This window comes from Sphaerodactylus townsendi, linkage group LG04 (assembly GCF_021028975.2).
Source record: "Sphaerodactylus townsendi isolate TG3544 linkage group LG04, MPM_Stown_v2.3, whole genome shotgun sequence".
Taxonomy (NCBI): domain Eukaryota; kingdom Metazoa; phylum Chordata; class Lepidosauria; order Squamata; family Sphaerodactylidae; genus Sphaerodactylus; species Sphaerodactylus townsendi.
Genome location: NC_059428.1, coordinates 26,818,408 through 26,844,920, shown reverse-complemented (window position 1 = coordinate 26,844,920; position 26,513 = coordinate 26,818,408). Strand labels below are relative to the sequence as shown.

At 41.4% G+C, this 26,513-nt stretch overlaps 1 protein-coding gene across 1 annotated transcript in view; it reads right to left on the bottom strand.

The window, feature by feature from the left end:
- Positions 1-26,513, bottom strand: part of DDX10 (DEAD-box helicase 10) — a 249,973-nt gene that overhangs the window by 74,719 nt on the left and 148,741 nt on the right. Inside the window, exons 14-15 of the mRNA XM_048495099.1 lie at positions 15,487-15,609; positions 12,932-13,096 (exon numbers count right to left, since the gene is read on the bottom strand). Of these exons, the coding sequence (XP_048351056.1) occupies positions 12,932-13,096; positions 15,487-15,609 (288 nt within the window). The remainder of the gene's footprint in view (positions 1-12,931; positions 13,097-15,486; positions 15,610-26,513) is intronic.

The window sequence follows — 26,513 nt, the reverse complement described above, 5'->3', positions numbered from 1 at the left end:
GCAACCTGTGGCTCTCCAGATGTTCATGGACTACAATTCCCACCAGCCCCTGTCACCTTGGCCAATTGGCTGATGGGAATTGTGGTCCATGAACATCTGGAGAGCCGCAGGTTGCAGACCCCTGAGCTAGACAATATTTGTTGTGATCTGTATCGCCCAGGCCATCCCAATCTTATCAGATCTCTGAAGCTAAGCAGGGATGGCCCTGGTTAGTACTTGGATGGGAGATAAACAGTGAACTCCAGGATTGCTATGCAGACAGAGGCAATGGCAAACCACCTCTGAACATCTCTTGCCTATGGAGTCACCATAAATAGGTTGTGACCTGCCAGTAAAATGAGAGGGATAATTGTCAAAGGCTTTCACGGCCAGATTCAACTGGTTGTTGTGGGTTTTCCAGGCTGTGTGGCCATGGTCTGGTGGATCTCGTTCCTAACGTTTCGCCTGCATCTGTGGCTGGCATCTTCAGAGGTGTATCACAGAGGGAAGTCTGTTACAAACTGAGTCCAGTCCTGGGCACAGTGTGTTAACAGACTTCCCTCTGTGATACACCTCTGAAGATGCCAGCCACAGATGCAGGCGAAACGTAAAGAACAAGATCCACCAGACCACGGCCACACAGCCCAGAAAACCCATCTCAACCAGAGAGAGATAATATTGGGGAGGGGATCACATTTCATGGAACCAGTGGGTGTAAAAGAAGGATAATTAATTTCACCTCATGGGATTTTCAAGGCAAGAAATGCCCTCCGCTGCATAGCAGCCCCAGCCTTCCTTGGTGGTCTCCCATCCAAGTCCTGACCCTGCTCAGCTTCCAAGCTCTGACAAGCTCAGTTTAAAACAACACAGTAGAGCAAATTAACCAGAGTCTTCTCAGAAACCCCAGTTTGCCTGCTACGGATGGGCTGACTGTTTTGGGAGCAACAGGGAGGCTTTCGCTACTGTGCAGCCATGACTTTATGCCCTGGGGCAGTGCACCCAAGCAAGCCGTAGCTTCTGCAAGGATTCCTGAATTTCGACTTAATGACTAACATTCAGCTGTCGTGCTGAACTGGAATTTAATGAAAACTGCAGTTCAGTGATATCTGAATACAGCCCAAGAAAACAGCCATGATGTTTGATGCTCTCTGTAAGAAACAGACTGGGGCTAGGACAAGCTCAGCTGAGGTAAGCTAGGTAATTGTAGGAACTGAAGATAGAGCAGGAATCCTGAGCACAGCAGGCAGGAGGAGGCTCTGGTCTGGTGAAGAGCACCGTTCAAAGGCTTCATGGTGCCTATCAAATTGCAAGGCCCGGGAATCTTACTAGGCTAAACTCTAGCTTCACACTTCACAGTTCATGGTTCAAGCCAAGAATGCCTGAGAAGACAACAGTATCAATGCATATCTGGCCAAAGCATGTCACCCAGTGATTCAAACTGGCAGAAATAGGCAATGGAATCCCCAGACATGGAGACCACAGCAGCACACGCATGGTTGTCTGTGCGAGTGGAACATTCCCATTCTCCTGTCAGTTGTGGGTTTTCCGGGCTGTGTGGCACATGCCTCTGAAGATGCCAGCCATACATACGGGCAAAACATCAGGAGCAAAAATTACCAGACGATGGCCACACAGCCCGGAAAACCCACAACAGCCGGTTGATTTTGTCCATGAAACCCTTCGACAATAAATCCCCATCCTCTATTTTGTGCAGCGTTCTGGATGACCTTGAAGACATCCTGCACTCAAGATTCAGCTACGCTTTTCAGAGTAACCTTAAATACTACCAAACTAGTCCTGTACCTATTTACACAGGGACCGACTGGAACATTTCTAGATATATAACCTTGGAACCAACTGGCAGTACTGCAGGAGGTTTCTCAAAATTAATCACACATCTATTGAGGATTCCTTAAAATGTTCTTTGGTATGCACCTAGTAAATTTTCCTCTTTGAAAAGGGTGAAAATGCAATTTTCTAATCATAATTAATACATGACCTTACTGATTGCTGGAGGATATTTGTCAGACCATATCTGCAAATTAGCTTAGAAATTTGTCAACCCTAGCTTGCCATTTGGAGAGGGAGGGAGGGAGGGAGGGAGGGGGGGAGAGAGAGAGAGAGAGAGAGAGAGAGAGAGAGAGAGAGAGAGAGAGAGAGAATATATCCTTCATGAGTCCGTTTGAAACAAAGAGAGAAAACAGTATGACTTTTTAAACATATTTAATTTTACTGTCATAAAACTCGGAAAATGCTGTGGAGGCAAAGGACCGAAGTCTCCTAAATAAAAAGTATTACATTCACGGAGACTGCAGCCAGTTGGGACATTTATCATAATGTCAAAACTGTACAAGGAAGTGGAATTCAGGCAATCCTCCAGACACTTGACAGTCATTACTCTGAAGACACACTGTACTTCCTAAGTATTTTAATATGCCTGCCAATGTGTCACCTCTAGGGCACTGTCAAGAAAAATCACCAGCAACAAAAGAAAATATCCCAAGTAAGAGGGTGAAGGTATTATAGCTACGATTATGAATATGTGCATGAGGAGACAGAAACTGCATCTTCACCTGCATTGTTTGGAAAAAGGACATCTTGACAATGTTGAAGGAGGCCTTTGTGCTTTCTGTAATGTCCAATGAAAGCCTTCATCATTCGGTACAGGTTCAGTAAAGGAAAATCTGTTAATATACCGGAACTTACTTTTGGGGAGGAATCCTAAATTCCACCTAACTCTATTGGGATTTATTGTCGAAGGCTTTCACGGCCGGAATCACTTGGGATTACTCCCAGAAAAGAGTAAGGCTTTCACAGGCGGAATCTGGGATTACTCCCAGAAAAGTGTTTTTGGAACTGCAGCCTTTGTTATTTTTGCTAATTGCAGGTTCATCGAAATTCCACAGGCTCGATAATGCTTCGAAATGAAAATAGGTTTACATTACATCAAGCGTGCTGCAAATCTTTGTCACCTGGGGCAGATCGTTCCCCTGGGTGAAAATTGGGGGCATCCTTTACTCGCCCTTTTAAAATTATATCTTTTCTAGATTAACTCCCGAAACAACTGGCAGCCATCCTCCCAAAAGTAGGATAACTCACGTTAATGCTGCCTCCGTGCCTAACATATACGCATGCAAGTGCTATCACAACTGACCTATGGCAACCTTTAGCAAGGGATTGTCAAGACAAGTGAAAAGCAGATGTGGTTTGCCAGTACCTTCTTCTGCAGAGACTTACTTGGTGGTCTCCGACTCAAGCACTGACTGTGCTTAATTTCCAAGATCTGATAAGATTGGGCATACCACAAGAGACAGCATGGTGAAGTGATTAAGAACGTCGGACTGTCATCTGGGGAACACGATTTGATAAGCAGCTGACTCTAATTTGGAGAACCAGATTAGATTCCCCACTCCTCTACATACAGTCTGCTGGGTGACCCAGGGCAAGTCACACCTCTCTCAGCCCCACCTAGATCAGAGGGTACCAGTTGTGAGGGAGAAGGGAAGGCAATTGCAAGCCACTTTAAGACTCCTTTCTTTAGGGCAGCGGTTCTCAACCTCTGGGCCGAGACCCCTTTGCGGGTCGAACGACCCTTTCACAGGGGTCGCCTATGTGCATCAGTGTTCTCCATCTGTAAAATGGATAAACTGGGGGTCACCACGAGGAACTGTATTAAAGGGTCGCAGCATTAGGAAAGTTGAGAATCACTGCTTTAGGGAGAAGCAGGGTTTAAAAATCAACTTCTTATTCTTCTGCCTTCCCTGCCCTGTGCCTAACAGGGAATGGTAATTTTCTACAACTGTGGTAGGAAATCCTGATGCATCTTCCCTCTTTTGGCAGAGCAAAGTGGGAATCAATACTGCACAGGCCCTTGCTGCTTTGAAGGCCACAGAGGTGGAGACATCTATCAAGCAGGGTTTGGACAGAGTCTTAAATAAGTGGAAGAGGCAGAGTCACCGTTGAGGGCAATTTTTATATTTATGTATCTTCACATAACATTAAAACGAACATAACTAAACAACCCTGCAAGAAATAGTCTTAATATATTTACTAATACTACTATATCAAAATAATAAAACAACAAAGTTGCTGTTTTTACTCGCGGTGTCACATTTTCCAACTCTCAGTCTTCTTTCTGGCTCCATCCTCTTAGAATTCTCCTGGCATTCACACTCATTTAATTCCAGCACTGTAGAGCTAGTGTGTTACATACCCAATATGCTGACTTATTTTTTTTCAGTGTACATTTCACACAAAACAAATTGGGAATCACTGATCTACATACATCAGTGTATATTTGGGCACAAACGGCAAATACTTAAGACTGTTCATGTAGGAAAACTAATACTGCTAATTATTCTTATCTCTTATTTCAAGTTTGTTTCAAGGTTTTTTAAAAAAATTAATCTCAATTTAATTGCATACTCAATTCAATCAAATGTTTATTGGCGAAGCAAGAACAAATTCCCTGAATACTTGATAATCTCCAGGTTTTAAGAAGGTATTTTAACAGACCAATTCTTGGGTGAACCAGTTTATATCATCAACTTTGCAATGAACAGCAAAGTCTTCAGGATTCTGACGGCTTCTTTGAGCAGAATTTCTTTTAAAAAAATAGAAGTCATGTTTTTATCAAGACCAGTGGTGGGGGTCGGGACCCCTTTGGGGGTCGAATGACCCTTTCACAGGGGTCACCTATGACTCTCTGAATCAGTGTTCTCCATTTGTAAAATGGATAAATGTTAGGGTTGGGGGTCACCACAACATGAGGAACTGTATTAAAGGGTCACGAAATTAGGAAGGTTGAGAAGCACTGATCAAGACCAACTATGATACCACAAAACTGTGTGCAAATTCCAGAATTATTAATCAAACAGCATGTCTATCCTACTATATTTTGCAGGAGAAAAAAATGCAGTTAGCTAATATCCTCGTGCTACCAGAATACAAACAATGCTCAGCAGCTAATTGGAATTATGAAGCAGAAAGTCCCTCTTTAAAATCCTATCAGTGCCTTGCATTATGGTTTGTTTTGGGCAAACCTCAGGTCCACCACTCCCCATCTATAATGTGACAAAAAATAGCTGTGGCTTACTTTGCAAGGTTATAAGGATTCATGAAGTGGTGCTCATTAAGCGCTTTGAAATGGGTTGAGCATTCAATATTTAAACTCATCTGATCGCAAGCAAACACAACCAAAAGAAGTTTATGAAGCCTATGAAGCCCCAATTGTATGCAAGTTGCAGCCCTGCAGATAGTGTCTTACTGGGGAAAAGTTTCAATTTTCCTTTGATAGAAGGCACTTGCAATTAACTTTGAGCAAGCTCTTGCTCAAATACTACAAAAGTACAGAAAGCAAGATCGATTTGTGTTTTATTACGCTCTTAATAAGTTTAAGTACTTCAGTCAAGACTATTAACTGTTCCTCTTTCAAGGTTAAACAGTCTGAGACTTCAGATTTACATGCAAATTCCATTTTTATTCCTGTCTTCTGTTTTCACAGTGGACGTTTTGAACTCTGTTTCTTCCACTGGCAGATTGAAGTGAGCTGGCCAAATCTGTGAATTTCTCAAATATGGCATGTTCAACAGGTTGTAATCTGTCCTGTTCAAGGTCCTATGCTCCTCCCTGTCCCTAATGTGTCTAAATATCCCTCTTGTTTAGTTGGATATTATGACAGTTGTCCGGGCGCGAGCACCAGCGTGGCGCCCGGAATTGCAACGGAGCCACGGGAGGCTGCAGCAACGGCCGCTCTCCTAGAAGAGACGGCGCTGCGTTGGCTGGCCGAGGCGGGAGACCTCGTTGATCCTCCGCCTCTCCATCCCGGCGAGACGCCGCCTCCCTGCCACGATGACTCACGGACCCGAGAACTGGACGGGATGTCGATCCACCAGCCAGTCGATCCTTCGACCGGTCAGTTGACCAGCCCGCTGGCGTGGACGCGCCATGCCAGGGGAGCGAAGGGGCGGGGCTCTGAGCCCAGACGCTCGCCCAGCCCCAGCTGAGAGGGATAGAAGAGATCTGAAGACCAGTTGTGCTGGAGAACAAGCTGGGGGACCTGTGTTGAGCCCTATCCCTGTGAGGGTACAATAGGGAAGGGGGAGTGGTGGGAAGCCTAGTAGATGGACCAACCCTCACTCAGTGAAGTAACAGAGCGAGGGGAAGGGTGCAGGAAGGGTGTCAGGGTACTCCCTAAACTGAGGCACCCTGTGGGCGAGACTATTTAAGACATCGGCTGGGGAGGACAACCCCCAGGTAAAGGGAGGTGGGACGGCACACTCACCCCAGGGGGACGGGCGGTCAGGGGAGGCGCCACAACAGTCTTCTGCTAAGGATTCCTCTAAGGGAGAAAGACTTTCTCCAACGAAGAATGGCCTTTTCTGATAGAGCAGCAGACTGATAGAGGAGTCTTTCTCTGTTGGAGAAAACAGTGAGTCTTTCTCTGTTGGAGAAAAACTTGATGGAAGGGTGTCATAGGATCCAACGTGGTTGTTGGGGGGGAATCACTGGACCCAACAGTATCGGTGCCATGCAGAGTTACTCGTTTCTAAGCCCTCAATGGCCTCAGAAGGCTGTAACTCTGCCTAGGATGGAACTATATTAAGGATATGCATTTGAATATAGCCTATCCAAACATATACCAAAAAAATTCTTATTGGGATTTTTCGAGTATATACAGATCTGAATACACAACAGAGAATCGCAGGCACAGCCAGTTAACCCAATCCAGAATTGATCAGAGATATTTAGATCTATTTGGGAATATCCAGTGCCAACTGTTAAAGCTCTCCAAAGTTGTTTCCTCCCTCCCTTTGCAAGTCTGCCAGGCAACAGGAGGGACGGGAGAAGGGGGCAGTTGCCACAGAGAAACGGGGCTGCACAATAGGGGCATTCTTTGCCTAACCACAGCAATTGTCTCACATGCTAGTTTTGCTTCAGATTCTCTGACCATGGGCAAAGAGCATAAAAGCTTTCCTTGGTTGCAGCTAGATTCCACTGAAAGGAGAGATTTCTTGAGTGTGCATGTCTGTTGCTCTGGGGGTCTACTGCTGCCAGAGGATTCTGAAACCTTAAGGATATTTTTTTGCCTGTCTGCCCGCTCGAAGAAGATCATCTCCTAGGAAGAGAACATATTCCAAGTTTTCTCACTTTTCTGTATGGTTTTTTGGGCCAGGTGGCGGGTAATGCAGGGCAGGGGTGGGGAGCCACGGTCTTTGATTTCTTGCGGCTTTTTTCCTCTTTGTTTTTTGTTATTGCATTGCATTTCTGTTTTATTTGGATTTTTGACTTTTGGGGGCCTCTCTGTGGAGCTATCCTTGTTTCTTATAAAAGCTAGTTTTCTACCCTCCCCCCGGCTTCCACCATTCCAATCTTGTACATGTTTCATTTTTTTCTTTTTGGTCTGGTGGGAGGGGAAAACTTTGCTTGCTTAGTTTACTTTCTGGTTCTTTTACGCATTTTTTCTTTGGCTTTACTTTTGGGTGTTTTTATTTATCGAAAGGCTTGCATTCTTGCATTTTGCTGCTTCTGTGTTGGGGTGGGGACTTTGGGTCTACCCTTTTATTCTGCACTATTCTTTCATTCTGTACTTGAGGGTTAGCTGGGCAGCACTTTTGAAAAATCTATCTTTTCCGGTTGAACTGGTTTGCTTACTGTGTTTGTTGTGTTTCTTTGGTGACTGGTTAGTAGAATTTTTGTAGCGTTCCTGTTTGTTTGAGCAATTAATTGTTGTAAAACAAGTTCTTGCAAAGGTTTCAATAACACGTAATTTTTAATAAGAGTGTGATTGGAATGATTAAAAAAAGCACAAAATAAATCTCAGCATAGTGCTGGTTCCTGCCTTCTTAGGCTGGCGCTAGGCAATTAAGAAGAGGCCAGATCGTTTTAAAACAATAATTACACCATAGATTAACTGTGAAATAATTATTTGAATCCGCTTTGGACTTTAAATTGATCACAGCCAAGTGGTTTTTAATAAAATAGTGTTTCAGGCTGCCCTTTCAAAGTTCCACTGTTCAGAACAGAGTTGCTTAATTTTTGGAAAAGAATTAGGCTCTGGCAGCAGGCCAGTTTGGAATTCTTAAATACGGTACATTCACAGCGCAATCTGGAGTGGGATGGTGGGCAGGGATGGAGCCATTCTGGAGCTACCCAGCCCTCTTCTATAGGCTTTCCTGCGGTGCACAGAGCCCCCCAAAGTAAAACAAACAAACAAACCCTGCCCTCAATAATCCCCCATAGGGGATAGCAGAGATGTGCCACTAAAAATGTGGTGTATCTCTGAAGTGGCTCCACCAGCACACGGGAGCTGGGCAGGCAGTGCAAGCGTAAGGTTACCTCCACCCCATGGCCTGCCCCCAACCATGCTGGGGTAGCTTTCTGCACCAGCAGGCCTAAGCAAGGATGGCAGCTTCTGGGACAAGGTAAGTCACACACAGCCCCCCCCCCACACACACACACAGGTGCACTGGCCCTTGCGCTGGTGGGATGGGCATCCACACTAGTGCAAGACTGTGCCAGCTCCAGAGGTGGGTCCGCCCGCCCTGATTGGGCAGACTGGCTTTCAAAAAGTGTTCATATCCATCTCCAAATTAATTTCCAAAAACTTTTAGAACAGAAAGTCAACATATTGTCGAAGGCTTTCACAGCCGGAATCACTGGGATGCTGTGTGGTTTCCGGGCTGTATGGTTTCCAGGCTAAAATAAATCTAGCAAAGCAGGGTTATGTCAGGTGTGCTTTTGTACTTTTACAAAACAAAAAAACTAAGTTTTTTGGAGAGGGAATTTGAAAAAAAAGATCCTGAACAGTCTTCAAGGAAAACTACTGCAGTAATAAAACATGGATGTGATCTGAGCATGGATTTTATTTACTCTCTGAGTTAAACATGGACAACTAAGATATAGAAAATAAAAAATAGTTTCTGCTAGGATGGAATTCATGAACTGACTCCAAACAGGTGAGCCTATTCATTCACACATCACCAACCCATGGTTTGGCACTGCATCTTAACCATGGCACGCATTGTAAATTGTAGAATCTTTATCTAGGAAAAATCAGGGAATGGTTAACTGTATTCAGCACAAGAATATATCAGCTTTAAACCTTGGTGTGGTGAAGTTGGGATGCTGAGTGTGAACCCCCACACCTTGGTTAGCATAGCTGTTGTGGCTTTTTTTTGTCTGACGATGTGAGTTTAAAAATAACAGCAAAGAACTCAAAAGGCTGTGTTTTACTGTCTTCACACAAAGTAAGATCTTGGACAAGCTAAATGATTTCCACTGCCTTCAATGCATCTTTAACTTCAGATGTAACTGCTAAAATTATGATGTACCAAATATTATACCTATGCTTGTCGCTGGAATAAGAATTAAGAGTCAACGGAGAAGTTTTTATAATGAGGAAGTGAAGAATAAGTAACAAATAATTTATCTTATTTTCCTTTTCAAGTAGCTGGCAAAAACCAGCTTGCTAGTGTTCTTTTATTTAAAAAATTGAAAATGGAAATAAAGTAATTATATTTCAAGGACATGAGGTAATGAAGAAATGTGGAGAGACTGATTGGAATATTATAAATCAATGAGCCAGTTCCTTGACAAATTCATGAACTCTAAAAATTAAGTTTTGCTATTGCTATTGTTGGAATCCAGTAATTAAATACTTTATCAGTCGATCATTCAGACTCCTTATATTTCTATAATACAGAAGTTAACAAATGGCGTTAATTTGACATTTATTTACAGCTTTAAACATTGTTTCATTTAAGATTTTTGTTGAAAAAACTGTTTTAAGGTACAGAACTTGAGAGCAGAAACAAACTTTAATAAAAACCTTCATTACTCAACTCAAAGTATTTATTTTTGTACAATAGACTTGATTATCCTCACGAAATGAAAGCAAGTGGAAACGATAATAAGAGAATGTTAACAAAAGTACCCCAGTGACCCCTGACAGAGAACAGCACTATAATTCTTGAGCTATATTTGAGAATTCCTGTATGATTCTTTAACTCTTTGCATATGGAACTTATAATTTAGCTCTGTCTCAAAGCCGAGCAAAATTAAAGTTTTTGAAGAAACTCTGGCAGAGTTTTCATGTTCAAAAGATGACTATTTGCTAAACCTCCCTGCAGATTATTTAGAAATTTGACACATTCTCTGAAGAAGTCTAAAAGAAGTGATTTACTTCCCTATAATGAGTACAATTCTGAGAAAGTTAGCTGGGATTAAGTCCTATTGCAATCAGTCATAAGAGCATTTCTTTTGCAAGACACATGAGAAAGAAGGCAGAATGACACACTGGGATCCAGCAGACATTAACTAGATTCCAGACTGTAGTATAGGGTCGAACTAGATATGAACCCAATCCCAATGCTGCTGCTGAAAACAACCAGGGGTTGAGCTCCCTTCCTGTCCTCTAACATGTTGTTATGGAAACAAGTCATCATAAGTTTGTGTGTTTCTCCACTATCACTATGCTATACTTGGCTGTAACTATCTATGGAAAATGCACAGTGTGGTCTATAACTGTTCATGATGAGGTTTCTCAATTCATCAAATACAGTTAACCAGGGAACCCAGTGCATAGCTTCTGGAAGACAGAGATTACATAACAGGTATGTGTAGAAGGGGAAAGGGGTAGAGGACTAGAACATCAACCACTTGCATTGAGACCAGCATGGTGTAACGATACGAGTTTCTGTCAAGAATTCAGGAGACACAGGTTCTAAGCCCCACTCCGCCATAGAAGAAGTTTGCTGGGTGACCTTGGGCCAGTCACACTCTCTCTGCCTAACCTACCTCATAGGGTTGTTGTGAGGGAAAATTTTGAAGCAGAGAAGCTGCTGAAAAAGCACTGGATTGGATATAAACCACCAACAGTGGAATGATCAATGAAATGACCTACGAAGAACTTAACTGTGCATCGGCTATTATGTTCAATACAAGCTGTTCCTTAAGAATAAATAACCATTAAATGTACACATTTTACTGTATCAATTATTTATAAATCCAAGGTGATATAAAAAGTACAGGAAAATATATTCTCACCTTTCAGCAATGCACAATTTTTGAGACTTTAACAACTCTAAACATTTCAGGACATTCCAATCCATTCCATAGGGCATACACCGCTGCGTATGGAGCGGTGAAAGGATGCTTTGGAAAAATTTATGGTTCTGAAGGTTCTTATAGAGTACAATAGTGTGCATGAAACATCCTGAGGAATAGGTAGATTCCATGTTAACAAAAGTTGCTGGCAAAAGAACCAGGCAGCCATATATCAGACATTCACTACTGACTGACTATGGCAGGGGTCTGAAACCTGCGGCTCTCCAGATGTTCATGGACTACATTTCCCATCAGCCCCTGCCAGCACGGCCAATTGGCCAAGCTGGCAGGGGCTGATGGTAATTGTAGTCCATGAACATCTGGCCAATTGGCCATGCTGGCAGGGGCTGATGGCAATTGTACTCCATGAACATCTGGAGAGCAGCAGGTTTCAGACCCCTGGACTATGGAATAGACTGGAATGTCATGAAATGTTTACAGAAATTCCACATGGGGGATGTTAACGGGCCCTCAAAAACAGTGTGCATGCAGAGGAAAGATAAATTGTGAATATTCAGTGGGAGAGGGGAATAAACAAAAACTGTTCTTCCCTACTCCGCTAGAATATACTTCTGAGCAGAATTTTCATACACGATCCTCCTGGAAAAACTATTTTCTGTACTCGGTTGTAAACTTTGGCAACTTTTAAAAAGCTCTTGTCCAGTCTGTTCTTTGAAACACACTTTGTTCTCTATGGGGAATACAGCTCAACCTCCTTAGCGCTTTTTGGATGTTGAAACAACAGAAATACTATAAATAACAATAATGAGAAGAAGGAGCATAATCAATGGGCATCGAAAAGACAGTGTACCATTTATAACTATTCTCTGCTGTCAAGTTCTCAAACTTCCAGCTCTCATTTATGAAAAATAAATGGTCCAGAAACCATCTCCGCATCTTTATGGCCTACAATTCAAAATGTTCTTAAATGCAGAAAAGGTTATAAAGCACCTGCTCAAAACCTTTACGTTATAGCCCAAATCAATCACATTATATCTGTGCCGTTCCTTGAATAATTCATTACCATGTTTAATAGCTTTCAATCATATCTATGAAAAAACCCACATCAGACATTTAACTATAAGGTAGGACGATGAATATCTTTTGCTATCCCTGTCCTCTGTAATAGCTCTGGGTTCTTTCAAAATGTTTTAATCTTCCTTCAATAATCGAAGGCCCTGATAGCTACCCTGGTGGTAAAGTTCCAGCGTGGTTTCCAATTCTGTGTACTTGGATCCATGCCATCCTGGAAGATCCTTAGGAGGACCCATAGTACAATTACTTGCCTTGCCAGAGTTGTCTGTCCCCAAGGACGGGCAATAAGGAGCTATGATGCACAATCCAAATGGGTTGAGGCCAGCTTTTGAGAATGAAAGTTTATAACCCCCAAAAAACCTTGTTGGTCTCTAAGGTGGTCCTGGGCTCAAATCAAGCTCTTCTATTGCAGACCAACATGGCTACCCTTCCTGAAATCTAGATGTTCACCCAATTAAAAAGAAAGGAATATTCTAAATCAGGGGTCTGCAACCTACAGCTCTCCAGATGGTCACTTTCGGACTACTAAAATCCTCATTCCCAGCCCCTGCCAGCACTTGGCCAATTGAAAGCCCATGCCTGGCAAGGGATTCAAATGAGGAATTATGAATCCATAGAACATCTGGGAGAACTAGAATGCAGACCCCTATTCTAAACACTTTGGAAGATTTAAACAAGGTATAAAGTTAACTGCAATGTTTCAGTAGGTAAAAATTAAAGTACAAAAAAATTCACTCTCCAAGCAAACCTCAGCATTAAGATAACTTCTGTCTTTCAATATACCCACATATGAAAATGCATTTGGACTTACCCTGTGTTTTTCTTTAATTTTCTTTCTGTATTCTTCTTTGTCAAATTTGTCCTCTTCCTGCAGTCTCTCTTTTGCTCGTTCTAGATCGATCCCTCCAGAATCATCACTCTGTTCTGCTTTATTTTCAACAGACTTCTTCTGTGCTGGCGGCCACTGCTGAATTAGCTAAATCAAAGAACAATAAAAACATTATAGAACACAGTTTATTATTAATGCAGTGTCCCCAGTTTTTTGTTGCAAAGGCAATGCAATGCCCTCCTCTGAGTTTTCGCTGTCTCTACAAGAGTATTTTAAAAGTTGGGCAAGGGGGAAGGAAAAGAATCAGAAATTGCTGTTTTGGTTCCACAGGAATCAGAGATGTAAAACAGATCAAATGGTATTCTTACCGGAAATTCTCAAAAGGTGTAAACAATCTAGTTCCAGAAATGTATTTTTATTTATTTTAGGTCGAAACTGACCCAATCAAGCACAGTTAGCACTGCAACATGTACAATGTATAGCTGGGCCACCATCTGCCTGAAAGCAATCTGGCAGTTGAGTTGGAAGTCAACTAACCAGGCAGGAAACAGGAAGGAGGGAGAGACAGAAGTTGCTCACGCTGAGGGGCCAGGTAAGAGTCAGCTCTGCAGGGATGGAGGGCCCTGGACACCTCTTGATTCCTCTGAGCAAGTAATTATGTCCTGACCTGAATGGCCCATGCTAATCCAATCTAGTCAGATCTCAGAGGCTAAGCAGGGTCACACCTGGTTAGTGATTGGATTGGAGTTAGTGGAGGCCATCACAGAACTCCAGCGTTGCTATGCTCTTGCTTTGAAAACCTTATGGAGTTGCCGTAAGTCAGATGCAACTTCATTCCACCACCATACCACCATCCTCTGCAGCTCTGCAGTGGTGATGACTGAGTGCAGCAGGGAGCACACCCTACAATGCAACAACAGTGCCCAAGTTCTAGCAGTCAGATGCCTGAATCCTGTCACTAGGGTCCCCAGTTCAGGCATGGGGCCTTACAATATATTTACCTAAAGCGGACAGGCATGAAATAAGTTATCACTTCATCTTTATTGAAGACGATGACATCCATTCAATTGAAAACATACTGGCACTGTTACATAAAAAGAGACTGCACAAAGCTATCAGGTATTAGGTCCTTGGAATATGCTGCCACAGGAGATGGTGATAGCCACGAACCTGGATAGCTTTAAAAGGGGCTTGGACAGATTTATGGAGGAGAAGTCGATGTATGGCTACCAATCTTGATCCTCCTTGATCTAAGATTGCAAATGCCTTAGCAGTCCAGGTGCTCGGGAGCAACAGCCGCAGAAGGCCATTGCTTTCACATCCTGCATGTGAGCTACCAAAGGCACCTGGTGGGCCACTGCAAGTAGCAGAGTGCTGGACTAGATGGACTCGGGTCTGATCCAGGAGGCTCGTTATTATGTTCTTATGTTCTTAGGTTAATGGACATGGCAGCAACATGCTAATTAGAGATGTCTTGAAGCAGGGAGAGGAAGAAGGAAGAATGAAACATTGGGGCGCCTGAAATTTTTACAACAGCATAGTGAAACTATTCAAAACTGCTGCATAGGGCTAAGGAAAAGCAACAGACTTGGTGAATGTACATCTCTCACACTCAGGGAAAATACTGGCATTTAGAAAGACATGTGAAGCAGACATAACAATACAATACTCACCAAGTGGCTAAAATCACCAGGTGATGTATAAACTGTGTTTATTTCAAAAAGACCAGCCCACATGCCCACATGTTGGATAAGGCCACCCCTGAGTCTTCTAAAATCTTGTTTCATTTTTCTTCCAACAAGATAGCTCAGGCGCCTCACTGCTATTCAACATTCCAAACTTAGCGTCACATTCAACATGATCATTCCTCACACAAATTCATAGAACAAGGATTAATGTATCAATCTAATTATAGAAACTGACAGTTCAGCATCCGCAGCTGCCAAATAAACACATTACAGAACTTCCTACAAAAAAAAGAGAAGAAATTCTACCAACTTTGTATCAGCTATCACTTGCTATCTATCAAGCCTAGCTTTCAAGTTGGCCTTTGAAAAAGCAATAAGCTAAATTATTTCAAGGAGCAACCCATGACAATTTCAAGCTTAATCTGAACATTTATCTTTTCTTTGCAAGTGGAGTGGCCTTCTGTTTTGCTGTTGGTAAATTCTGAACAATAGAAATAGTCGAGATAGAATGTGTTCTGAAGGGAATTCAGCACCACGGACAGTGTCACAGAGTGAATGTCATTGACAAGGGTTCCATAAATCTATTTGTTTGCTAATAGTAATAGCTGACTAGTAAGCCAAGCCAAAACATGAAGATTCCTGCCACTGATCCATGAGAGAATGTTGCTAAGAGATGTTTTGGAGCATTGTGTACTTGAATCCATTGACATGTGTCACAACTAAGTTCCTCAGCAGGCAAGTCAATAGGAAGAATGGTCTGTGAAAGTTGAAAACTTGAGAAGAACCGCTGTACAACAAAAACATACAGGACATCTTACAAGGATAAGGAAATGTTTCAACTAATCTTACCTCCCCCTCTTCAGTAAATACAATTTTTGTGTTTACTTTAAATTTTCTCTTCAATACTTTTTTAGCTTCTTTTGTCTTAGTTATTTTCTTCTTCAGTTTTGGTTTTGATTGTTCTGATGAGTTCTACAAAAGAATGACAAATATAGACAACAAGGGTAGAATTTAGTACAGAAGATTCAAGAAGAACATACAGCCCTCTCCCCAAAAGCACTTCTGCATTTTATTTTACATTTTAACTACCAAGAATCCCAGCAACAAAAGGTTTCTCATTCTTCAGAAATATGCTGAAATATATGATGCAAACATCTTGAGGCCTAAATTTATGACAGTCTACTTTTGGGGGAAAGGCTGATTTTTATTTGCATAAAAACAAATGTGAAAAAAGTATTTCCCATAACTGTGTTTGTGTGATGCCTTTTTCAACATCCAATGCAACCAAAATGAATAACGTGTCTACTGGAGTAAAAACAAGTTAATTTGTTACTCCTGTTGAAATAGGAGAATCGTAATATGAAGAGTATACTGGGGGACAACAGATATTGTTAGGGTTTATTGTCAGATTGTTAATGTTGTTACTATGATCAGTCCTACGGTATTGTTATGTTATTGTTTATTTCATTATGTTGTACACTGCCCTGAGCCCTTCGGGAGAGGGAGGTATATAAATTAAAATTCCCGTTCCAATAATACTAATGTGTGTGTTTGGTCCCTACCAAAAACAAAGACAATTTTAGGCTACTTCTGGAATAACTGTGAATAACTTTGCCATTTCCAATCTAATATTTGGTAAGACGATAGTAGTATATTCAACTTAAATCTCGATAGACCTAAGCTAGCCTTAATATCAAAGTATTTAACAAAAACATGTTTAAGGCTATGCATGGATTTGGGTTAGCTGAACATAGGAACTTTTAAAATCAAGACAGGCAGATTTTACCTTTTTCCCTCTATGGCATAAATCATATTCAAGAAACTATTTTATACCAGTTTTTCCTAATTTCTGAAATGGAATAAACTATGTAAAAAACAATCCCATGACATATACAGATCATGCACCAGCCACAATGGTCCAGCAGTGTTTTGACTTCTCCTAACAGTGTCGATTAAATAATTAACTACTTCACCATCAGAATCTGGTAGAAGAAATTAGACAGGCCTTGGAGATTTGTTATTAGATTAATGTAACTTCAGGTGTGTCTTGAGCTACACTGAACACACAGTTCCATGTAATTTTTATGCAGAAAGCAGCAGAAATTAAGACTATATCAGAACAATGGGATCATGATTTGTTGTTGCAGATTAAAGTATTAGAAATAAAACATTAAAAATATAAGGCAGACAGTAGCACAAGAGAACCTGGAATCCTGCTTGAAGCAGAACATGAAAAAGTTTATTAACCAATAAGATCAGAAAACATTCTAAAGGAAAAGAAATCTGAATTTTTGGAATAAACCATTAATAATACTAGTCTGACTATTAGAACATATTGCATAAAACCTCAAGAGACATGAGAACAGTTTAAATTGTATTAAGCTTCCCTCTAAAAGATTTTCTGGTTAAATGGAAAATCCCTAAGAAAAATCAGAAGCAAAAATAGCAAGTGAAAAAATTAAGAGTCATTAAGAATTTTAAAAATAATAAACTGCCTGAATTTGATGGATCACCAACGGAATTTTATAAAATATTTTCGGACATTGTGTTCCAATCTGAGCAATACTATGGGGTATGAAAAGCATTTTGCTGCCATGTTACTAAAAATCATGTGATGAAGCTAAAGTAGTAGCGATCTCAAAACCAGGTACCGTCTACTCTCAGATTGAATCTTTCCAAGCCATGCTATTTTAAATTCAGTTTTAAAATCTAGACAACTCTTACTGCTAATAAACTGAACAGGATTATGCTCAAGTATGCCAAAAGATATTATTCAGTATCAAAAAGAATTCAATTACACTGAATAGCCATATTTAATTCAAATTTTAAAACTTCTGAGCAGTACACTCCTAAATCACACAGTAACCCACGTTTCAATCAACTGATACCTGTCAGAGGTTCACATTTATGCAAGGAGACTCACTGAGGAACCTCTCTAACACTTTTGCTATTCGTATTGTTTATTGAGCCACAGGAATTGCAGTTAGGAAGAACATACAAATAACAGGACTGGAAGTTGGTAATATAGTGTCTAAAATTATGTTATATGCAAATGATGTGGCTCTTCCTTGATGAATCCTAAAACATCCCTATTAGAAATAGAATATATTCACAATATCATCATTTATTAACAATATTTGAATTAATATAGGAATTAACTGACATATTGAAAACAGAAAAGCAAAATTATTAGTAAAATATTTAGGAGTCTGGTTTAATGGTAATCTGGATTAAATTTAAAAATGTACACAATGAGGCAAAAAGGAAATATCATAATTTAGATGGACATACCATCAAAATCGTTGTGGTTATTTATATGTCTTCCATTGGACGTTACTGGAAAAGGCTGGACACATGGCAAAAAATGATAATATTTATTTGGAGTAATAAACTATCAAGGAGTACTATGGGGGGGAAGAAGGCACAGGATATTGGTTACATATTCAGATAATTATGTTTGTAGCTTTGAAAGACTAGACACAATGGAGAATAAACAGGAAATCATAAAACAGGAGTTGTTTATCTTTATTTGATTTCAAAACAGGAATGATAGAACTATAGTCCAAAAATGTCCTCAGTTTAGTTGTCTCAGTTTACCTAAAACAAGTGAAAACATTTCTCCTCTACCACCCTCAAATAATGGAAAATTCAGGAGACTTTCTACATAATATCTGCACTAATAAGGAAACATGGGACATTAAGAGTTAAATGTATGAGTGTATGTATTTACTTATTTATTTAAAACATTTCTGGGCCATCTTTCCACGCAATTAAGGTTCCCAAGGCAACAAACATTAAAACATTTCAAACATTAAAAAGCATTTTAAATACAAATTTTTATAAAAAGTTTGAAACAATTGAGCAAAACATGTACACATGAAAACACAAAAACTGGGGGGGGGGGGCAATAAGAATTGGAAAGGGAACATTCAATGAAACAAAAAGGTGGGGTGCTGTGTGGTTTCCGGGCTGTATGGCCGTGTTCTAGCAGCATTCTCTCCTTGAAGATGCCAGCCACAGATGCAGGCAGAACGTCAGGAGAGAATGCTGCTAGAACATAGCCATACAGACCGGAAACCACACAGCACCCCAGTGATTCCGGCTGTGAAAGCCTTCGACAACACAAACAAAAATTCTTCACCTGCTGGTGTAGATGATGCTCCAAAGTTTCTGAATCTAGGTTTGAATTGAAAATAAATAGGCTAAAAGGTGTGATCTGGCATATATGCATAATTTAGAAGAGCCAGATTTTAGTTTTCAAATTAAGCTGGAGAAGGACTTGGAGGAGTAATAAAATGGGATCAGGTCAGCAACTGTTATTGGCTGGTTGAAAGGAAAACTTTTTAAAAAAATCTCTAAAACTTAGCCAAACACATAACCCAGCACTCCCGCTTCTGAAGTTTTTTTGCATTGTATTAAACTGTAAAAATCTCTTTTGAAAATTGGTACTAGATTTAATTCAGGAGATAAGGTGACATTTGTTTGTATTCTTTCCTGTGTTGTAAAAACGAACAAATGTGAATATATATGCATCATGGACTTTGCTTTATCTTTATCTTATGTTTCTATGAATTATGGGAATGCTACAAAAGTCCTTCATCATTATGGAAAATACAAAGGATATGAATCTCTGCATCCTCTGTTATGCACACAGTACGGAGCTGGAAGGGAGCTGTTCTCCAACAAACTAGTTTCCTCAGGCAGACCCTATTTATTTCCATCAGGCTTGCAAAGACATATTAGCTTTACAATATCAAAATACTTCCTTACAATTTCTTATTGTCCAACATGTTTTTGGCAGTTTCCAATTGCTCTGGCTCACCAAAAAAACTATTTATGGAGAACTAGTTTGTCCCAGGCATCGTTAATACTATTCAAACATCATTAATATTATTCAACCTGCCATGATTAAAACCAATAACTTTCCAAGAACAAATTCTGAAATACAGAACGAACGCTGGGGGGGGGGGGGGGGGGGAAAAAAAAAAAAAAAAAAAAAAAAAAAGGGGGGGGGGGGGGGGGGGGGGGGGTAACATAATAAGTATCTGAATGATAATAAATATCTTTATTAGCCACTTCAATGCCTGCGAGGTTTTCGTATGAGTTTATTAATTTAGGTTTCGGTTTTTATCATCAGGCTCAGAGCAGATAAAGCCATCCAAGGACAGTTTTAAAAGCTTAAATGGCTTTAAGCTGAAATATTGAAATACATAGAAGGGAGTAACTAAAATAATTCATTCCCACAAACTGAGGCTATCTGTTTAAAAGACATTGATACTACAAAGGCTCCGAAGGACCAAAAGCCAAGCTTTATTCATGAAATGGGTCTTCTTGCCGCAACCTCTTCTGTTTCCCACAAAGTACTGCCCAGGGAATGGGGCTCTTGTCCAGAATAATATGAGGTGTAACACATAGGCAAAATCAAACCCATTCCTTAAAAAAGATGTCCACACTTCAGTGAATCCTAGGGAAATAGGATCTCCAATCCTCTTCTTTTTTATACTTGGTGTTTTCACTGTACTTACTGAGTAAGTGTTAAGCAAATCAAAACCAATTAGGGAGCGTGGTACAGGGGGACCAAGCGTTGGATTAAGATCTGTAAGGCCCAGGTTCAAATTCCCATTCTCCCATGCAAGTTTGCTGGGTGACTTGGGACAAGTCACACACTCTCACCCTAGTGTGTGAGCCTACCTCACAAGGTTGTTGTAAGGATACGGTGGAGGAAATAAGAACAACATAAACAAGTCTGGATCCCCCATTGTGTAGGAAGGCAGAGTAAAAGTATCTAAACAAATAAATAAACTAAGGCCGTTTCCACACGAATGCGGAAGCAGCCGGGTCGGTGTACTCAACGCCGACCCAACGATGCTAGGACCGGGCAGGGCACGTGTCCCCAGGCCTTGGCGACGCGCCGGAGGCCCGGGGACAAGGTAAGTACAGGGGGGGGGGAAGCGCCGGGCAGCCGCTGCCGTTCGCACAGCAGCGGCTTCCAGCTGGCATTTCCTCAACAAGTGCGCTTCGAAGCGCACTGGGAAAACGCCGGCGTCGGAAAGGGCCCAAGATGGTTAGATGTTGCCAGTTCACACCTTATCTTCACATAATACAGAAACATTTTCAGATTAACCATTTTTGCAGTGTATGAATTTGCATCACAGTTTCTGCATTCGCTGTGTTCTACCACACAACAGAAATGTTACAAGTGCATCACATAGGCAGATTCTGCATGGGCAAAAAACAGCGCCCCTGGAAAGGTAAAAACACAATTCCAGGGGTGCTGCTTGCACAGCCGCCTCTGAATCGAGGTAGCACCGTGCTTTCCCCAGGAAAATGCTGTTTCCCTGCGTTGCTCGATGAGCAAGGGATTGGGGAAACAGCGTTTCCCTGCCGGCGCCATGCAAACAAAAAGCAGCGCTTCCATTTTCCCCCACACTCATGCAGCAATGGGGAGGCATGCCTATGCTGCCCTGCGACTCCCGGGGGTCAGAGGGCAGCGTGGCATGGCTCCCTGTCACTTCAGAGCTTGGCAAGGAGAGAAGATGAGAGTGGAGAAAGGAAATAAAGGCGCCTCCATGGGAAGCAGCCACTCTGGGGCCACTCACACCTCAGCATGCAAACAGCCCCAGGGCTCTACCAGCATCATATATGCTTGTGGAACGCCGCTGCCTCCGCCCATGTGGAATCTGCCAAAGACAGTCTGTGTAGTACAGGAAGTGTTCCGTACTTAAAATGTACAATAAAGCATTGTACTATGAACACTGTTAGTAAGAATTAAGCGCGGGGTGGGGGGTGGGGGGTGGAGAGACCAGAAAAAAAATACCCAACATAGCTCAGGTATCTTATTTGCCAACTCTTGCTAAATCATACAAAAGCAGCTGCCTAACCCCCAAGGCCCAGAGCGATTCAATTAAAAAACAAGAACAATGTTGCTTATTTCCTGTTCCTCTGCTTCCGTCGTAGTAAGCAAGAAATGGATATCATCAGTACGCTATCCACAATGATTTCTACCCAAAGTAAAACAAAAGAGAAATGAAGGCACCAATATACATTTCCTCGTAGGCTTTGGCAAAATTACACAGTCAATCATATCGTGCCCTCTGGAATCCAATTTTTAACCTGCCACTTTCAATAACTACCTCAGACATTAGGAAAACAGGCAGCTGGAGGCAATTCGGGGGGGAAAACCCTGAACCTGATTCACTCTTTCATTCAATAATATGCCAGCTCCTCAACAACTGAGATATTGATTCCATTTTGTGTATTTGAGAAAAAGGACTGACTTTATTTCTAAAAATCCAACGAACTGTTAAAACGTGGGGGGGAAAAAACACCCCGGTACAACAGATGTGTTCCTTACATAAATCTGTTGAGGTAAAAAAAAAAAATCAAGTGTTGGAGAAAATGGGGAAAGCTGCTATCAAAGTCACTTAGCAAAAATAGTGGCAATATAAAGGAAAAAAATAGTGCTAAAAAATGCTGAGCGGAAAGACTGTTTCATTACTATTTCATAATTTCTATAACATGAACATTACGTGAAGGATTTTACAAGCTTGATTGATTGTTGCAAATAATCTTTGTGCACAGATTTTTTTCCCAGATGGTGAACTGAAGGTGATATATGGGACTCACTGAAGGTCATCAGTGGCTGATCTCCGTGGTCTGAGGATCAGTTATAATTTTGAGAGATCTCTACTTGGAGTCTGAGAACCCTGCTTTTGAACCCAAGAGCTTGTTTCACATTCCAGGGCCATTTCAACAGGAGGAATTTGTGAGTAGCAGACTTCCTTCTGCCCCATGAGTTCTTACTCCTTTCCCCTCCTCCTTTTCAGGGTGAACTCAAACTACAGTTTGGAAAGCCACTTCTAACCAAATTTGCTGACTGTAGTTCAGAGCTAATAAGGGTTGGTGAAAATGCTGATGCAGACATAATGCCACATCATGGTACACTGGAAAAGGGATTCCCTCCAAAAAAATGGGTGGGGGGAGACACACACAACAAGCTTATCTTTTCCAACTATGATTTGGAAATCAGTCAAGTTTCATCCCTATCTGCTAGGTCTCAGAGCCTTGTGTGGCCAAATTTTTAAACAGCCTCACAAGGTTACAGAGAGGACAAATAACTCCTTGTGACCCTTGTGAGTGTTTAAAAGTTGCATATTAGTAAATCACAAGCTTCAACAGGAATCTACTTCACAATCATATAGCTGAATTTTATTACCTCATAACTCCAGTCTGTCAGGAGGCCATTTTTAACCATCTGGAAAATTTATTTTTTTAAGCTCTCCTCCAACCCCCTTTAAAATCAGGGTAGACGAGATTCATTTTCGAATTCAAAATATAAAATAACACTCTGAGTGAGCAGCACCATTTCATTGGGGTATCTCAGAAGTATCTGTGTAGCAACTACTCCTCCACATACTCTCAGCACAGATCAGAGAGTTTCTGTTCTGCCTGATGAAAGCAGAATGGGAGCAGTTTTTTAACAAGCAGCTGCTCTTCAGAAATTTATTTTTTTAAAAAACTGGGACCCTGTAATGATATATTTCTGTGGTCACAAAATCAAATGAAAACAGAGGCAGACCATGAACTTTCTATATGGAATTGTTAAAAACATAAGGGGAAAAAATCCTATCTGCAAAAACAGTGTATTTTAAATTACACTCCCATTTTTGATGTTGCATCTAAGTTTCATACCCCAGGAATGCTTTTGATTTCATTTCAAACATAAAATTTGAATTAATCTGCATGCTAATTAATTTTCCTCAGCCCTAAATCAGCATTACAGTACTATACCACATTATACAATAATGCGAGGGGATATGTTTCAGAGGAATATAGCTCAGATGCTGGATTTACTTTACTTTTATGTACTTTGATTTCTACCCCGCCCTACCCCAGCCAAGAGCCCGGCTCAAGGCGGCTCAAGGCGGCTTACAACACAACACATCAATACACCATTCATAATCCAGTGTACAAAGATAGTTAATACACTACAATAGAACAATTAAAATGCTCAGCCTAGCCATAACAATTAAACTTACAAAATACACAAAAATTTAATTTTAAACTCTGAAGCTCCAACCAACTCACAAAATGCTACCAAAAAAAGGCTACATTCTTGGAGTTATGGTTCCACTAAATCCTGCCAAAAAAAAGACTGAAAAAACTTGCCGCTCCATCTGTTCACTCTGTTTTCCAAAATGTGCTCCCCAACTAAATTAGGAAGACAGTTTACCAGGGATAGGTGTCAACTTTGATGCTTAACAACATTACTTTGCTTACTATTAACAAACATTGCTTCAAAGTTGTGAAAACTACTTCTGATGAAGAAAGATGCATGAAAGCTGAAGCTGCGCTTGTGCCAGTTAAGTTGGGTGAGCTCATTTCTTTTCACCTCTAGACCAGCGGTTCTCAACCTGTGGGTCAGGACCACTTTGGGGGTCGAACGACCCTTTCACAGGGGTCACCTAAGACTCTCTGCATCAGTGTTCTCCATCTGTAAAATGGATAAATGTTAGGGTTGGGGGTCACCACAACATGAGGAACTGTATTAAAGGGTCGCGGCATTAGGAAGGTTGAGAACCACTGCTCTAGACTGCCATCAAAAATCACAGTCCCTCCTTCACTGCAACAGACCCCCAAATGTTTCCTTTATTCACATCACTGGCAGAACTCTGCTCAGAATCTGTGCTAAATTGCATTATGTGCTACACAATGGGAAAACGTGACACGTGACTGTTGTTTCTAGCAGCAGGCTTGTGTTCCATAACCATGGTCTGTCCTAACCCTGCATTTGGGGAAAGAACTGCTGGTTTTACCTTTCAGTCCAATCACTTGCTATACCTACTAAAAGTTCTGGACTCAGCAACTTGCGCATGCTTAGAATGGCAACGCCCTCACACCAATCCTAGAGTCTCCGTACAGCACAATTTCACAATTCTCTCATTCACTTGTTCCTATTTTTGAATAGAATGTTACTGGAAAAGTATAGCAATATTGCCCATTTGACATTTGAAAGAGAGAGACCCGTGACTATTTCTATTTAATCTATAAACCTGCTATCAGAGCGCAAGCTATTATTTATAGTATATGTAACTCCTTTGCCCAAAGGCTCCCCAAATGCCTGGCCAATTCCTAAAATTTCTGGGCTCACAGTTGTGGCTTTCTTCAATCTCTAAGTCTTTTCCATGTGTGGTAAGCATATGACACTTAAAGTTAATGTGGTGGAATGTTAAGTAATTGAACTGTGAACAGGCATTAATTATGACATCTTGCCATTACTGAAAATGCTTCGCTGGATGTCAGTTCACTTACAGGCTTAGTTCTGAGAGACTGCTGACTCTGAGAGTCAGTGGTCAGAGCAGGTGGATTCTAATCTGGAGAACAGTGTTTGATTTCTCACTCCTCTGCCTGAGTGGCAGAGGCTTATCTGGTGGACCAGATGTGTTTCCGCATGCCTACATTCCTGCTGGGTGACCTTGGGATTGTCACAGTTCTTCGGATCTCTCTCAGCCCCACCTACCTCACAAGGTGTCTGTTGTGGGGTGAGGAAGGGAAAAGAGCTTGTAAGCCCCCTTGAGTCTCCTTACAGGAGAGAGAGGTGAGGTATAAATCCAATCTCCTCCTCTTCTTCTTTAAACACTTAAAACTTCTGGGATCCGGTTCAAGGACATCCTGATCTCCAATGAACCTGTCCAACAGCTGTGACCAGCATTGGAGGACCCTGCTATGCCTTTCTGTCATCCTTTAGGAACAATGTGGATGGCAATTCAGAATAGAGTTTTCACTACTGTGGCACCTCCATCTCCCCATTTAAACATCCGCCTGGCATAAGAACATAAGAACATAAGAACAAGCCAGCTGGATCAGACCAGAGTCCATCTAGTCCAGCATTCTGCTACTCGCAGTGGCCCACCAGGTGCCTTTGGGAGTTCACATGTAGGATGTGAAAGCAATGGCCTTCTGCGGCTGTTGCTCCCGAGCACCTGGACTGTTAAGGCATTTGCAATCTCAGATCAAAGAGGATCAAGATTGGTAGCCATAAATTGACTTCTCCTCCATAAATCTGTCCAAGCCCCTTTTAAAGCTATCCAGGTTAGTGGCCATCACCACCTCCTGTGGCAGCATATTCCAAACACCAATCACACGTTGCGTGAAGAAGTGTTTCCTTTTATTAGCTCTAATTCTTCCCCCCAGCATTTTCAATGAATGCCCCTGGTTCTTAGTATTGTGAGAGAAAGAGAGAAAAATTTCTCTCTGTCAACATTTTCTACCCCATGCATAATTTTATAGACTTCAATCAATCATATCCCCCCCCTCATACTGCCTCCTCCTCTCCAAACTAAAGAGTCCCAAACGCTGCAGCTCTTTCCTCATAGGGAAGGTGCTCCAGTCCCTCAATCATCCTCGTTGCCCTTCTCTGCACTTTCTTTTTTTCTATCTCCTCAATATCCTTTTTTGAGTTGTGGTGACCAGAACTGAACACAGTACTCCAAGTGTGGTCGCATTCACTGCTTTATATAAGGGCATGACAAATCTTTTTGCAGTTTTATTATCAATTCCTTTTCCTGATTATCCCCAGCATAGAAGTTTGCCTTTTTTCACAGCTGCTTAAGCATACATTGAGTTGCACATTCCCATTGAACTATCAACTAAGACGCCTAAATTCCCTTTCCTGGTCTGTGACTGATAGTACTGACCCTCTCTGTAGCGTGTATGTGAAGTTTGGATTTTTTGCCCCTATGTGCATCACTGTGCATTTTGCTACATTGAACTGCATTTGCCATTTCTTAGCCCACTTCACCTAATTCTATCATAGGGGTCCACTTGGAGCTCCTCGCAATCCTTTGTGGTTCCTTTACCACCAATCTACATAATTT